The 14,807-nt window shown below is 36.5% G+C and overlaps 1 protein-coding gene across 6 annotated transcripts in view; it reads left to right on the top strand.

The window, feature by feature from the left end:
* Positions 1-340: 340 nt before the first annotated feature.
* The window catches only part of LOC131043659 (DEAD-box ATP-dependent RNA helicase 35), a 67,219-nt gene continuing 52,752 nt past the window's right edge, over positions 341-14,807 (top strand). For 3 of the 6 annotated variants that reach the window (XR_009105564.2, XR_009105568.2, XR_009105566.2), the window contains exons 1-3: positions 341-1,263; positions 1,650-1,930; positions 12,897-13,842. Coding sequence is in view for 1 of the 6 variants with exons in the window: in XM_057976893.2 (XP_057832876.2) it covers positions 556-1,263; positions 1,650-1,930; positions 12,897-13,761 (1,854 nt within the window). In the remaining 5 variants the exon portion in view is untranslated. Of the gene's footprint in view, positions 1,264-1,649; positions 1,931-12,896; positions 13,971-14,179; positions 14,287-14,807 lie in introns of those variants that run through there. The other 3 variants (XR_009105565.2, XR_009105567.2, XM_057976893.2) reach the window with 2 other exon arrangements.

Below are 14,807 nucleotides of genomic sequence, written 5' to 3'. Positions count from 1 at the left end.
GTTCTTTTAAAAACATCAGATGACTCTTCAATTTTTGTCATTACATTTTGATGCATCGCTTGAGATGTTTTACCATCATTAACCCCTCATATTCCTGCGTCCATGCATTAGATTGTTGCACTTCCTTCTCCATGCATTTGTAACTGCCTAAAATGCCAATCAATTCTTTTTTGTTTACACTGATGTACGGAGACTGTATAGGAATGCCTCGTAATCAGCTAATTTATTAAATATCTAGTATTTTTGGCAAATGACTTAACATATAATTTACTATAAAAATAATCATTACACTTTTAGTACACTTGAGCAATGCGCGTCTTATTTAATTATCCCACTTATATACGTCTTTTATTTTACCCGATCACGGTGCTAGCTTACGTTGGCAGCAGTTCGAAGAAATGGTCATTGTTATCGTTATTATGGTTTTGGTCTAAGTCGGTTTTTTCAGGTCTACAATCAGGCAGGCGAGCGCTGTAGCAGGTTTACTTCCAAGCAGTAGGTCTCAGAGAATACCTTGAAAAACCAGACAGAGTCTGCATCCCAAAGCAAGTGAAAATGCAAATAGAAAGCGGTTCAACACAAAATTCACAAGATCTTAACCCATCGGATGCAAAAAATAACATGGAATCCCGTGAAAAGAATATGGAAAATGGTGAAGAAGACGAAGATTACTCGGAATACATTCCTGTGAAGAAGCGCAGACTTATGGAAGCTCAAAAGATTTTGCAAAGAAAGGGGAAGGGTTCTCTGGACGCAGAACAAGCAGCCAAGGCGGCAGAGGCGAAACCTAGCTTACTCGTAAAGGCCTCGCAGCTCAAAAAGGATTTACCCGAAATAAGCCCTACAGAGCAGCTCCTACAGCAGGAAAAAGAAATGATTGAAAGGCTTTCTGACCGGAAAACCCTAATGTCCGTAAGGGAACTGGCCAAGGGAATTCAATACCACGAGCCCATGGTAACCGGCTGGAAACCGCCTACTGCAATCCGTCACATGACGGAGTCAGAATGCGATGCCGTCAGAAAACAGTGGCATATTTTGGTCGATGGCGAGCAAATTCCTCCTCCGATTAAGAATTTTAAGGACATGAGGCTCCCCGAGCCTATACTGAAGAAGCTCAAGTTGAAAGGGATTGTGCAGCCGACGCCTATACAGGTTCAGGGTTTGCCAGTCATACTTTCCGGCCGTGATATGATTGGGATTGCTTTTACTGGCTCGGGGAAAACCCTGGTTTTTGTGTTGCCTTTGATTATGGCGGCTTTACAGGTAGATATCATTTAAAGGAAGTATTCATTTTTTAAAGAATGGCAAGCCCTTTGTACTGAATTTTCAATTTCCTACTTTTGGTTATAATCCAGTTATATTTTCCCTGTTCGAGCCTTGACCCCCAATCTTCAATAATCTGATTTCTTTCTACACAGTTTCCTTAGAAAAATCTTTCTTTTTGTTTATATTCTGCGGAATTTTTGAAATAATTATCACGTACTCCTATTCCGTATGCATATTCTGTATTTTATGAAGAATTCCGATGAATTCAGAAATGAATAAAATACTGAATTGTAGAAATTGAGGTGAATTTTTTTGGGCGAAAAATTGATAAAAAAATGGCTTATTGGGGATTATCGACTACTAAAATCATCCCTTATGTACAGGAAGAAGTAACTTTCCCGATCATTGCCGGTGAAGGTCCATTTGGATTGGTGATTTGTCCCTCGAGAGAGCTTGCCAGGCAGACGTTTGAGGTTGTGGAGGAGTTTGTAGGGGTTCTGAAGGAGCGAGGGTATCCAGAACTGCGGCCAATGCTCTGCATTGGAGGAATTGATATGAGATCTCAGTTGGAAGTTGTGAAGAAAGGAGTTCATATTGTTATCGCCACGCCTGGCCGATTGAAGGATATGCTGGCAAAGAAGAAGATGAATCTCGATAATTGCAGGTAGCATATCTGGTTTTGTTTTCCAAGAAAATTTGTGAATTTTTTCTAGAGAAAGAAAGGAAGAACAGATTGTGCAATCAAATTGAAATACATAAAATTTGTGATTGGTATCAAAATTACCATCTTGGTTACATTTAATGTATAAAGATGAACAAATCTATAACTAGCAATTGCACCTTTGTGTGCAATGGGTACACCGAAAATGTGCGGAAGGTCAATAATAATTTTTTTTTGGTCTATTCTTTGCATATTGAGAAGGGGGGAGAGTGAGAGAGACAGGGATAAGGAGATAGAGATTGGGGATAGAGATAGAGATGGAGATGGAGATGAAGAAGGAGATAAACAGATAGGGGATGAACAGATAGGGGAGAGGAATAGATAAAGATGGAAGAGACAAATATATAGATAAGGGAATAGAGAGGGAAAGATAGAAAATAAAGATATAGGACACAATATATAGAGAGAGGTAGAGAGATGAAAATATAACAAGATAGAAATAGGGGACACATTAGAAGAAATATGGAGAGATAGAGATAAAGGACTGAAGAGATATAGATATAGAGGTTTAGAAAGAGGGGGAGAGAGGGAGAGAGATGAATTGGTAAATAGTCGGATACATGTCTAGAGATAGAGGGGGAAAGGGGAAAATAGAGGGAGAGATGAAGATAGAGGGAGGGAGGTAGAGGGTGAGAAATAGATAGAGAGATAGAGAGGGTTAGATGGAGAGATAAATATAGAGGTAGGGAGATGGAGAGGGGGAGATGGAGGGGGAGAGATGGAGATATATAGATGATGAGATAGAGTGATGAACATATTAAAATCTAAGGAGATATGGAGGGGAAGAGGAAGAGAGACAAAGAGATGGATAAAGAGGCAGAGAGAAGTAGAGAGTGAGAGTGGGGGAGATGGAGAGATATATAAATACATAGGAAGTGATAAAGGGATATATAGATAAAGAGGGAGAGAGAGATGGGAAGATATCAATAGAGGGGGTAAGAGTGAGAGATAAAGGAGATGATGTAGATAAGTAATAGAGACAGTGAGGGAGAGATAGAGAGGTGGGGGGAGGGATAGATAGAGGCAAGAAAGAAGAAACAAGGATGAGTGTGTATATGTGAGTGATAGAGATATACAGATCTAGAAACAAGGAGGAAGAAATAGGGAGTGTCTGAGTGAGAGAGTGAGAGTGAGAGAGATATGGAGATAGTTCTAGTGATCCAAACATGATTAAAACAAAGCCTCTAAATTAGGAAAGGTAGAGAGAGAGATATTGGGGTGGAGAGAGATTGAGAGATAATGAGATGTTAATTTTAGCAATCAGATTAGCAGTATAGAACAGAAAATCAGAATGCAAAGCAATTCATATGCATAACACACATGTACCCTGGGAAAACCTCCCTCTTGGAGGAAAAATCCAGCAACCAAAGATCTCAGATCTGATTAGATTAATGTCAGAAGATAATCAAATACAAATTCGCCCACCTAGGGCATGACAGAATTGAATTATCTGAATCACAAGTTCTGATTTGAACTTGACTGAATCTCCAATCAGATGTAGGGCAGACCTTAGGGCAGATCAGTCTGATATAGTTCGCACAGCAAGAGGATAGCTTCTTGGATCAGAAGTCTGCCGATTTACAAGAATGTGAATTCCCTGTCACTCAGAATGTGTTAGCTGACTCTTGGAGGATATTCGCTGACTTCAACATTGAATTCGCTGGCAGAGTGGTATTCGCTGATCAAGTGCACATTATTGTCTATGAAATGGATTACAATCCATTGATTATATAGGAGGTACAAGCATTATATCTTGCCTTAGTCGGCTGAGGACTTTGGCGCCAAAATATAATGCTTTTAGTTTAAGTTACATGGATAGGTCCATGCTTCCACATGTTACATTTGTGTTTGCCCTTTGAGTGTTTTATGTGCCTAGGTGGGACCAATCTTCAATGGTCACAATTTACATTATGGGGTTAAACCCATTTATAACCACAAGTTACATAGGTTAGGACCTAACCAATAACCCTTTACAAATTACATAATAAATTTTAAGGCCGAAGGCCACATCTAAAATTTACCAAGCTAGGTCGGCCCAATCAAGGGATATGACCTAGCTACATTTTCAACACTCCCTCTTAGCTAGGGAGGATCCCTTTGATTAATCAAGTTACATCGTGACCATGCTTCATGGACTCTTTCCACCATGCATTCTCATAGAAGATGAATTCAATATACATCATGTACTTCTTCCATGATATTCATCATGCATACCTGCAGGAAATGAATACACAAATACACATCATGAACTTCTTTCATGATATCCATCATGCACGTCCGCAGAGGATGGATTCAAAGAATACAGTCATGGATTCCTTCCATGATATCCATTATACACACCTGCAATAATTAATACTCAAAGATATATATAACCATACAACATAAATCATGCACAACCGCAGAGGATACATAAGCTTCTTCACAGAGAAGGACAACTTGTCACCTTGCACACCGCAGAGGGTGAACTCACCTTGCACTCCGCAGAGGGTGAGAAATAACCGCCATCTTGCACTCCGCAGAGGGTGTACTCACCTTGCACTCCGCAGAGGGTGAGAGAGAACTGCCACCTTGCACTCTGTAGAGGGTGGACTCACCTTGTACTCCGCAGAGGGTGAGCGAGCACTGCCACCTTGCACTTCGCAGAGGGTGGATGATACACCCAATGTATCATGGTTAGTATCATCATAAAAACATTTTGCAATAGACAAGGAATATTAGATATATATTATCAAATCAAAAGGAAATAACTTTGCTATAATCAAGTAGAGATCATACATTAGACATATTCTTATTAAATCCATCATTAGAGCTGAAACACAAAGTTTAGAAAACCAGCAATAAGATTTACTGAAATAAGGTATTTTGACAGTATCATGAGACTTCCTCTAAAACCCTATCTAGATGATAAATCCACAACAAATTTCCTAACTTAAAGTTGGAATCAATTTAAAATAGAATTTATCAATTTGTATCCTTAATAAAGAGAAGGTTTGAAAGTTTGAGTAGACTTTCAAATCTAGATCCGATGGCATGAGCTGAAGTGGGCCTTCTTGGATCATGCTTGAGGACCTGAAAATTTTCCTTCTAGAACAGCTGTAAGGGTTAGTTTCCAATACATCATTACTGAAATAAAACAACAAGATCATAAGTTTTAACTTAGGGATGGATCACAAACCAATAGATCAAAAGAGGAAATCTTCACAATTGTGGGGATTTGATACTTCATTTATGTTTGCATCTTCTTGTTCGTCCTGAATTTGACAGTCCCTTGCAAAGTGGCCAAGCTTGTTGCATCGGAAGCATCGGATGTGAGATAAGTCTCTTGGTCTCTTCCTTGAATGAGGGGTAGAAGAGCTGAAATCTCTCTTTCTCTTGAGATCATTCTTCTTCCAATGGCTGCCTTCCTTCTTAGCCAAGAGGACATGTTGCTCATCATAAGGGTTCTTAATTTTTCCTTTTGCAGCCAGCCGAGACTCTTCTTGAATGCAATCTCCCATTAATTGATCAAACTTAGGAAGCTCAACTCTGGCACTGATTCCTTGAACAAACGGTTCCCAAGAGGGAGGAAGACCATTTAGGGCAGTCATAGATAAGTCACAGTCTTCAACGCTCTTCCCAACGGTAGCAAGCTGATCTCTTAGCTCAGAGATTCTCATGAAGTAAGCAGCAACAGGTTCTCCTTTCTCTAATTTGATGTAAGAGAGCTGATTCCTTAAAGCAAGTATGTAGCTGGTATTGTTGACTTCATACATCTTTTCCAATGTGGTGAACATCTCCTTAGCGGTCTTCTTCATGGAGATGGATGGCACCAAGTGATTTTTGACGGAGTCTATTATTATCCTTTGAGCTTGGAAGTCCTTCTTCCAATCTTCTTTCTCACTTTCATCCTCAGGTTCTTTAGCATTCTTGCTAACATATTCAACAAGATCATTCAATGTCATCATTATCCTGACCTTCCAAGAGGAGTAATTTGTGAAACCTTCCAACCTATCTTCAGCCCTGATATAAGAAGCCATGAGGACTAAACCTTTCAACAACAGGTTAGATATGAGCACAAATCTGATCACAACCTCTATACGAACCTAGAGCTCTGATACCATGTTAATTTTAGCAATCAGATTAGCAGTATAGAACAGAAAATCAGAATGCAAAGTAATTCATATGTATAACACACATGTACCCTGGGAAAACCTCCCTCTTGGAGGAAAAACCCAGCAACCAAAGATCTCAGATCTGATTAGATTAATGTCAGAAGATAATCAAATACAAATTCGCCCACCTAGGGCATGACAAAATTGACTTATCTGAATCACAAGTTCTGATTTGAACTTGACCGAATCTCCAATCAGATGTAGGGCAGACCTTAGGGAAGATCAGTCTGATATAGTTCACACAGCAAGAGGATAGCTTCTTGGATCTGAAGTCTGCCGATTTACAAGAATGTGAATTTGCTGTCACTTAGAATGTGTTAGCTGACTCTTGGAGGATATTCGTTGACTTCAACATTGAATTTGCTGGCAGAGTGGTATTCGCTGATCAAGTGCACATTATTGTCTATGAAATGGATTACAATCCATTGATTATATAGGAGGTACAAGCATTATATCTTGCCTTAGTCGGCTAAGGACTTTGGCGCCAAAATATAATGCTTTTAGTTTAAGTTACATGAATAGGTCCATGCTTCCACACGTTACATCTGTGTTTGCCCTTTGAGTGTTTTATGTGCCTAGGTGGGACCAATCTTCAATGGTCACAAGTTACATTATGGGGTCAGACCCATTTATAACCACAAGCTACATAGGTTAGGACCTAACCAATAACCCTTTACAAATTACATAATAAATTTTAAGGCCAAAGGCCACATCTAAAATTTACCAAGCTAGGTCGGCCCAATCAAGGGATACGACCTAGCTACATTTTCAACATGAGATACACATAGAATGAGAGATAAAAGAAGAAATATGGAGATATATAGATAGAGAGGAAAAGAGATATAGATATAGAGGTCTACGAAGAGGAGAGGGAGAGGGACAAAAAGAGAGATGGATGGATATGGAGAGACTTTTCTAGAGAGAGAGAGATTCACAAAGAGAAATAGAGGGAGATAGGTCGAGGGAAAGAGAAAAAGAGGGAGGCAAAGATATATGTCAAGAAAAAAAGACAAAGGTAAAGATACATGAGAGAGAGAGAGAGAGAGAGAGAGAGAGAGAGAGAGAGAGAGAGAGAGAGAGAGGAATATAGATGGAGGGAAATATATAGAGTAAAATACCTATAAATATATGTTTGTAGTCACTAAATTTAAAGTTTAGAACTTACGACTCAAATTTGTAATGAAGAGGGCATTAAGTGGCCTAATCCAAGATATCAAATGATGTAGATGTGTGGATCATTTTAGATTAAAATAGGATATAATAAAATTTGGATAACAAACTCTAAATACAAATTAATATAAATACCAAAAAACAAATAAAATACAACTTTATGGTTACAAATGATATATAAATTTAAAAATTAAAAATACGAAATATATATTTTTATCACTTGCATATAAAAACCTTAAAAAAGAAATGAGACAAAATAATCTTTGAACCCATGTTAACAATTTTAAGAAAATATTGAATTATTTTTAGTTGACATGCATAACCTTATTTTATTTTAGTGTCACACATGCACAATCCTTTAGTGCCCTTGTCCATGTATACTTCTTAAGACAAAATATATTCTGAGGAATTTTGTAGAGAGAGTGGCAAGGGAGGAAGCTACTTAGAATTTGCATAGGTGTCATTTTTCATTGAATATGTATGATGTTCATAGAATATTTATTAGTTTGACTTCGTTGCAACTAATCTATTTTAGCTTCATTATCATTTCTCTTGTTTATACTTGTTTCTCGTCTTTGAGAGTCTTAAATTATACTATATGCCATTATTTTCCTTATATTTGTACTTGCCTTAATTTAGTTTAACATATAACTTTATTACCATTGATATGTAAATAAATACAAAATAGTATTGAACTAATTTAATAATTATTATATAATATTAATTAGAATTTAAATAATATCTATTATTGATTACTATAAATACAATAAAATTTATATAATAAGGTTGTTTCTATGATTATAAAATATATTATTGATTACTATAAATACAATAAAATTTATATAACAAGGTTGTTTCAATGATTATAAAATAAAATAAATATAATTTATAAATGATTATATATACTAGATAGAATGTAAAATATTTATTATTTCTAATAAGAAAAAATATTTTTTTATGTTAATTTAATTTGTATTATATTAAAAAAATATGTATAACATCATATTTTATTTTTATTATGATTGTAATATAATATACGTATGATACAATAATTATTAAAATAAGTAAAAATAAAATTTAAGAAAACATATAATTTATTATCAATTTTTTAAATATATAATTAATTATTAATATATTATCTTTATCATTTTAATATGATAAACTTAAAAAAAAAGTAAAAATTAATAGATAAAAGTTTAAAAGAAAAAAATAAAAAATAAATTATTTTTAAAACTCAATAAAATTAAAATTTTACATTTTCAAAAACTATGAAAAGTTAAATGCATTAGGTATTAACATGTAAAATATGATATAAACTATGAAAACTAAATATCAGGGTATCACTTCTCATGTGGTACCATTTCCTTACATGGTACCACGTGAGAAGTGGTACCCTGATATTTATTATACTCATCTGTTTACATGAAGACTGTGACGTGACGATAAGAATAAATGGTGAAGCGGGTTAGCCGTTAAAACAAGACATGTTTTTTGTAACTAGGTAAATATGGGTTCGGATTGCCTTAAGGCAACATCCGAACCCATTTAGGACTGGGCCCTATCCTAAAGGGGTAACGTGCCCCCAAGATTAAGCCCAGCCCTATACTTCCACTCCTCCCTAAATACTCCACGCCACAATAATAAGTTGGCGCCAAAAGGAGGAGGCCGACTTGGATATCGATAAAGGCCAAGGACTCATATAAATAAAGCATCTTGCAAATACAATTCATTCATTATTCATGCATTCAGCGAATTAGCTCTGCAAGTAAAAGGTGCGAATTTACACAAGGATTGTGCGAACTTATCTATGATAGTGCGAATTTGTCCAAGAGGACATAGACCGTTTTGGTGCAGACTTGAAGAGCTTAGAAGTGCAGATCTGTCATACAAAAGGGATCAGATCTGAAAGGGAAGCTAAGTATTGTATTTGTGCTATTAAGGGAGAATATATAATCTGACCTGTGGGTCTTTAATGCTGGGTTTTTCCTCCTTGGAGGTTTTCCCAGGGTATTTGTGTTTGTCTCTTGTTTACTTCCTTCATTTCTGAGTTTACTGAATTATGGTTTATTAAAATGTTACAAATCTGATTAACAAACTAGGGCATAATTAAAAGTCATAAATCTGATTACTGATCTAGGGCACAAAAATTACACGCGTTACATGGAGAATGGTGATGATGGACCACGATACTTATAATGCTCAGTGTACAAAACTGCTGGAGTACTTTCAACCCATCCAAAATCTGACAGTCACGATCTTTGTGATGGTCTTGCAACTCACTAGATACATTATAGACCATTGATTTACAAAGTCAGCCGGTACATCTCATATAAGAGATGCCTTCAGCATAATAATACAAAATAGATGGCATCCAGTGTGTGGTGCAGCAAGAATATGTTGTTGGGACACACTTATCCACTGAGAGCAGTAGGGGGGTGAATCAGTGGATCTTTAAAACATTTAATCTTTAACCTTTATCACTAAATTTGATTAATTTGCATAAACATCAATGCATGAATAACAAAGAGAGCATTTAAACAACAACCACCATAACAACAAGGTTTACGTGGAAAATCTTAAAAGGGAAAAACCACAGTGAGAAATGCTGCTAGGATCTACTGTCCTAATCCAGCCTCACAAATGAAAAAGTCACTGATTACAGAACCTCACTGGTTTCTCATTTAAGGGCACCAACCCCTGGTTTAGGAGCACCAACTCCAACAAGCACAAACCCCTATCTGAGCATCAACTCACGAGTACCAACCCAGATACAATCACATACAGAGTGACTACTCTGTTTTACAATATTATATTGCACTGTTATAGACGTATTCTGCAACTTAACCAATATAATCTCTCTCTCAACATTCACCTGTTTACACAATGCACTACCTCCTCACATACTCTGCAATCTTGAATACATTTGTATTCAACAACATGCAAACCCTCTATACTATGTATCTTACACGAAATTCCTTTTTGAAATCATTCTCGCTTGATCAAATTCCATACCCAACAACTCTTTTTACTATACACTATCACACTCTCATATTTAGAATGCAAAACAGAATCTATATTTGTATGCTATATTCAGCATCTGCCGTTCTGCACTTGCACTGACTTCTCATCAAACATTAAATACAAGTTCTCATTGAACATTCAACAAGCCAACACTTAAACAGAGTAAGCACACTAAATTTATCCTCTGCCACCATCTATTGACAATTACAACAACTGACAACCGACAGTATCAGTGGCCGCGTACATATGCAACTCCAAAGATTGATGGCCATAGCATGCAGTACCAAAATAGTCATGCAAACCATGCATTTTTGAACATGCTGAATGCCTCAACATCCATCAATCATCATTTGAACTACATCCAAGCTGCTGCAACTATAGAATACTGAAACTTGATCATCAACCCTGTATCCAGAGCACTAATAAAGCTATGCCGATCGGTATAACCACTTCTACTTCATCAAACATCTGAAAATTTGAATAGAAGGTGCTTAAGATCAACATGAATGCACAAATGAAACCGCAAGCCAAAAAGAAATATTGCAGCAAAATGTGGAGCCATACAAATCTGTGGCAGACCATTACTTTCCGGAGCAATAAAGATATGCCCTGTCAAACACCAAAAATGCTTTGTGGTAATAACCATCACGTCAAACCTTGAGCATACTTACCAGTCAGCATGATGAGCCTTTTCTGAGATCCACAAGTTCAAATCTTCATCTGTGGTAAAATGCGAAGCAATTCATCTTGCTTCCTGAACCAGTGCACTCTGCCTTAGCAAAGTCTAGTACTCTTTCTCCTCTAACTTTTGCTGCAGAAGATGTTATCACCTGAAACTTGGAGGATGCCATCATCAATCTCATCAAGCAAAACCTGTGATGAATATCTTTCAGTGCAGTAGATTGCGGAGCAAGACACTGCGATCCAATAAACTGTTGAGGCCTTAGACACTTCAATTACACAGCATGTCAATGTAATGCTGTACAATGTCTGCAACATTACATCATTATGGATACATGGAAAGCACAAAGATCAGAGTAGCCGGAAACTCCTATGTCCCTCCTTAGGTGTGCGTATCCCCGTATCCAAAATGGAAACGTATCTAATACAGCCCGGATACACGTCGGATATTGTACCCATGCATGCCCAAAAAACCTTGATTTCCAATTGTGCCAAATACTATGTGATTTGATTTTTTCAAAATTTGATGCAAATCTTCTTAAATTTAATTTAAAAAAACTTCATTCATGCAATTTTTTAAGAAAAAAATGGCATAAACAAAAACCTACACCAAATGAGAAAGACAAATGAAATGTTTTTCTATTTCAGCAACGTATTTTTTTGGGTTATCTTCTAGTCCAATCATGTATCCATATTGGTTTGGAAGTAATGAAATATCCTCTAATAACTTAGAAAATTGTGTTAAATATATGTATATGTGATTTTTATGAATGTTGTATCCAACCGTATCCATATTGGGGGTCTTAAAAAATGACCATATCCGTATCCGATACCGCATCGGTATCCTTGTCCATGTAACTCTGGCAAATATCCTGTTGACATGCTGATATCAATTAGACTCGTTGACATTAATGACAGCAAAAACTTCCAACATATGTCAATATGGGTAGATTATGAGAGTAGTTTTAGATGCCAATATCGCTATCAGAAATCAATAAGATGATAAAGTACAAGGCTTTCTGGAATGAATGAGCTGTCAGCTTCTTGGAATGAACCATGATTGCTTTTGTATATATGTATGCACTCTTTTCAATGGTCGCTGTTATGAACCTACACAATCAATGAGAAATGCTTGCTTCTTATGGTTGTGAAAACTCCTCTAATTATGTTGCAATGGCTTATTTTTGGCCACTCGGTATGGACATGTAGGATGTGGTGGTCTGTGAATATTATTCTACATATTATTTGGCTGAGATAAAAGAATTGTTGTGTTTTGTGATGGCACTTGAGTTCAAAATTGTTTGGTGGACTCATGGCAAGGGACACAGCAGAACATTGATGACCACAAAGTGCTCCACATGTTGGTGAATGTTTTTGGCTGTTGTAAAATATTTATTCAACTTTTATGCATCTGATTAAAAAGTAATGTCATTCCAGCCCCTTTATTTGCATTTTATGGCAGTAGTTGAGACATGAGAGTACTTTAGAGCCCCCAGCTACATGGTTTGATTGCCTAGCATTCCCAGCCATAACAGCCCTGAACTTTGAATGCTACTGCTTTGTGCAGGTTGTTCCAAGAATGTAGGGTGTATGAGAATTGGAGGAAAGACCATAGGATTTATATGTGTTGACCATTTCGTAATATTGCAAATTCTTTTTTTTTTTTTTTTTAATTTATTTATTTATTCTGGGGTTTGATTGATTATTATTTAGAACATATTTAAGTGATAGATACAGCATACTGAAATTAACTCCTGTTGCAGGTTCTGACTGTTGCTTGTAGTTTTTGAACTTTATAATTTGAATTTGACTACAATGATTATTTTTGAGAAACCTAGCCTCATAATGAACAGAGACTGAATTATTAGGATATATCCCTGCTGCAGGTACCTAACTCTAGATGAGGCAGATAGGCTGGTTGATCTTGGATTTGAGGATGACATTAGAGAGGTTTTTGATCATTTTAAAGCCCAACGTCAAACCTTGCTCTTTTCTGCAACTATGCCAAAGAAAATACAGAATTTTGCAAGAAGTGCTCTGGTCAAGCCTGTAACTGTGAATGTAGGTAGAGCTGGTGCAGCAAACTTGGATGTCATACAGGAAGTGGAGTATGTCAAACAAGAGGCAAAGATTGTTTATCTATTGGAATGTTTGCAGAAGACTCCACCTCCTGTTCTCATCTTCTGTGAAAATAAGGCAGACGTGGATGATATTCATGAATATCTCCTTTTGAAAGGTGTAGAAGCTGTGGCAATACATGGAGGAAAGGATCAGGAAGAAAGAGAGTATGCAATTTCAGCTTTCAAAGCTGGCAAAAAGGATGTCTTAGTGGCAACTGATGTCGCATCAAAGGGGCTTGATTTTCCTGACATTCAGCATGTTATTAATTATGATATGCCTGCAGAAATAGAGAATTATGTGCACAGAATTGGCAGGACTGGAAGGTGTGGAAAAACTGGAATTGCAACCACCTTTATCAATAAGAACCAAAGTGAGACAACTCTTCTTGACCTCAAACATCTCTTAAAGGAAGCCAAACAGAGGATACCACCTGTGCTGGCAACACTGGATGATCCTATGGAGAATGTCGATGCTATTGTTAGTGCAAGTGGAGTAAAGGGCTGTGCTTATTGTGGAGGACTTGGGCATCGCATTGGAGAGTGTCCAAAACTCGAGCATCAAAAGAGCGTGGCTATTGCAGGCACAAGACGCGACTATTTCGGTTCTGGGGGATATGGAGGGGAGATCTGATATTTGTTTGGCTTTATTCACTGGAGCCCTATCCAAGCATTAGAGCTCTTAGCACTAAAGATCATTACTTAAAAAATGATGGTACTATTAATATTATACATTGAAGAGGCAATCATCGTTTTTGTCATGCTGACCTTCATCTGTAATTACAAAGGCAAAAGATGACAATGCATTTATTTTATAAAAGCTTTTAATTTGAGAGTTTCTCATCTGACTTGGATAAATGTGTGAATCTCTTTGTGACCAGGAGTGAGTTTATATGATCTGAGTTGTTTTGGTCATTTTTAGGTTGACTTTCTCAATGATAGAAATATTTTTATTATCAGATATGCAATAAAATTTATAGTGCATTCACATAATTAGTCAATTATCAAAGAACTGTAACTGGACTATAAGTTTTACCATTCTTTGTTGGCAGGAAAAATTCCATCAGCTTGCAAATCCATTTTAGGGCCACAAATATAGCTTTGTTTGTATGTCTTGAGTGCTTTTCAGTATCTGCAAAGTTGGGAATGAATGCATTCGGTAAGTAGATTTTATTCATTAATTTTCACCAATCCTACTATAGAAGCATATTGTGGCAAAAAGCTGTGATATCTCACGATATATTGGATCTTGGACCAGAGACTGATATTTATCAAAAAATTGCTGACTGATATTTGACTGAAATATTCCCAATTTTTCTGTTATTATGCCCAATATTTCTCTGATATTTTCCAAGTTTTTTCAATTTTATCTGATATTTAATATTTTTTTATTTTTTCTTATTTTATCCAAGTTTTTTTCCATTTTTTCACCTTATAAAGCAGCAAACTGATTTTTTTTCTCAGTTAGACTGCAAACCGCTCTGATTTTGTCTGCAACAGAACAAATGGGATTTCAGGGTTTCCTGAGCATGGTTTTTGGCATGTAGTGTTTAGTTTTGGTATTTTAGGATGGCTGGAGTATTTGATGAAGAGCAGCTGAAAGTAGGCATGAGCAGAATGTTGAGCTTCAACATCAGGAACTATAATGTGTTTCTTTATGAGATTGTTTTGTGCTCTTTT

Source organism: Cryptomeria japonica, chromosome 8, assembly GCF_030272615.1.
Source record: "Cryptomeria japonica chromosome 8, Sugi_1.0, whole genome shotgun sequence".
NCBI lineage: Eukaryota > Viridiplantae > Streptophyta > Pinopsida > Cupressales > Cupressaceae > Cryptomeria > Cryptomeria japonica.
The sequence above is the reverse complement of the archived record's forward strand: the minus strand, read 5'-3'. Positions and strand labels throughout refer to the sequence as shown.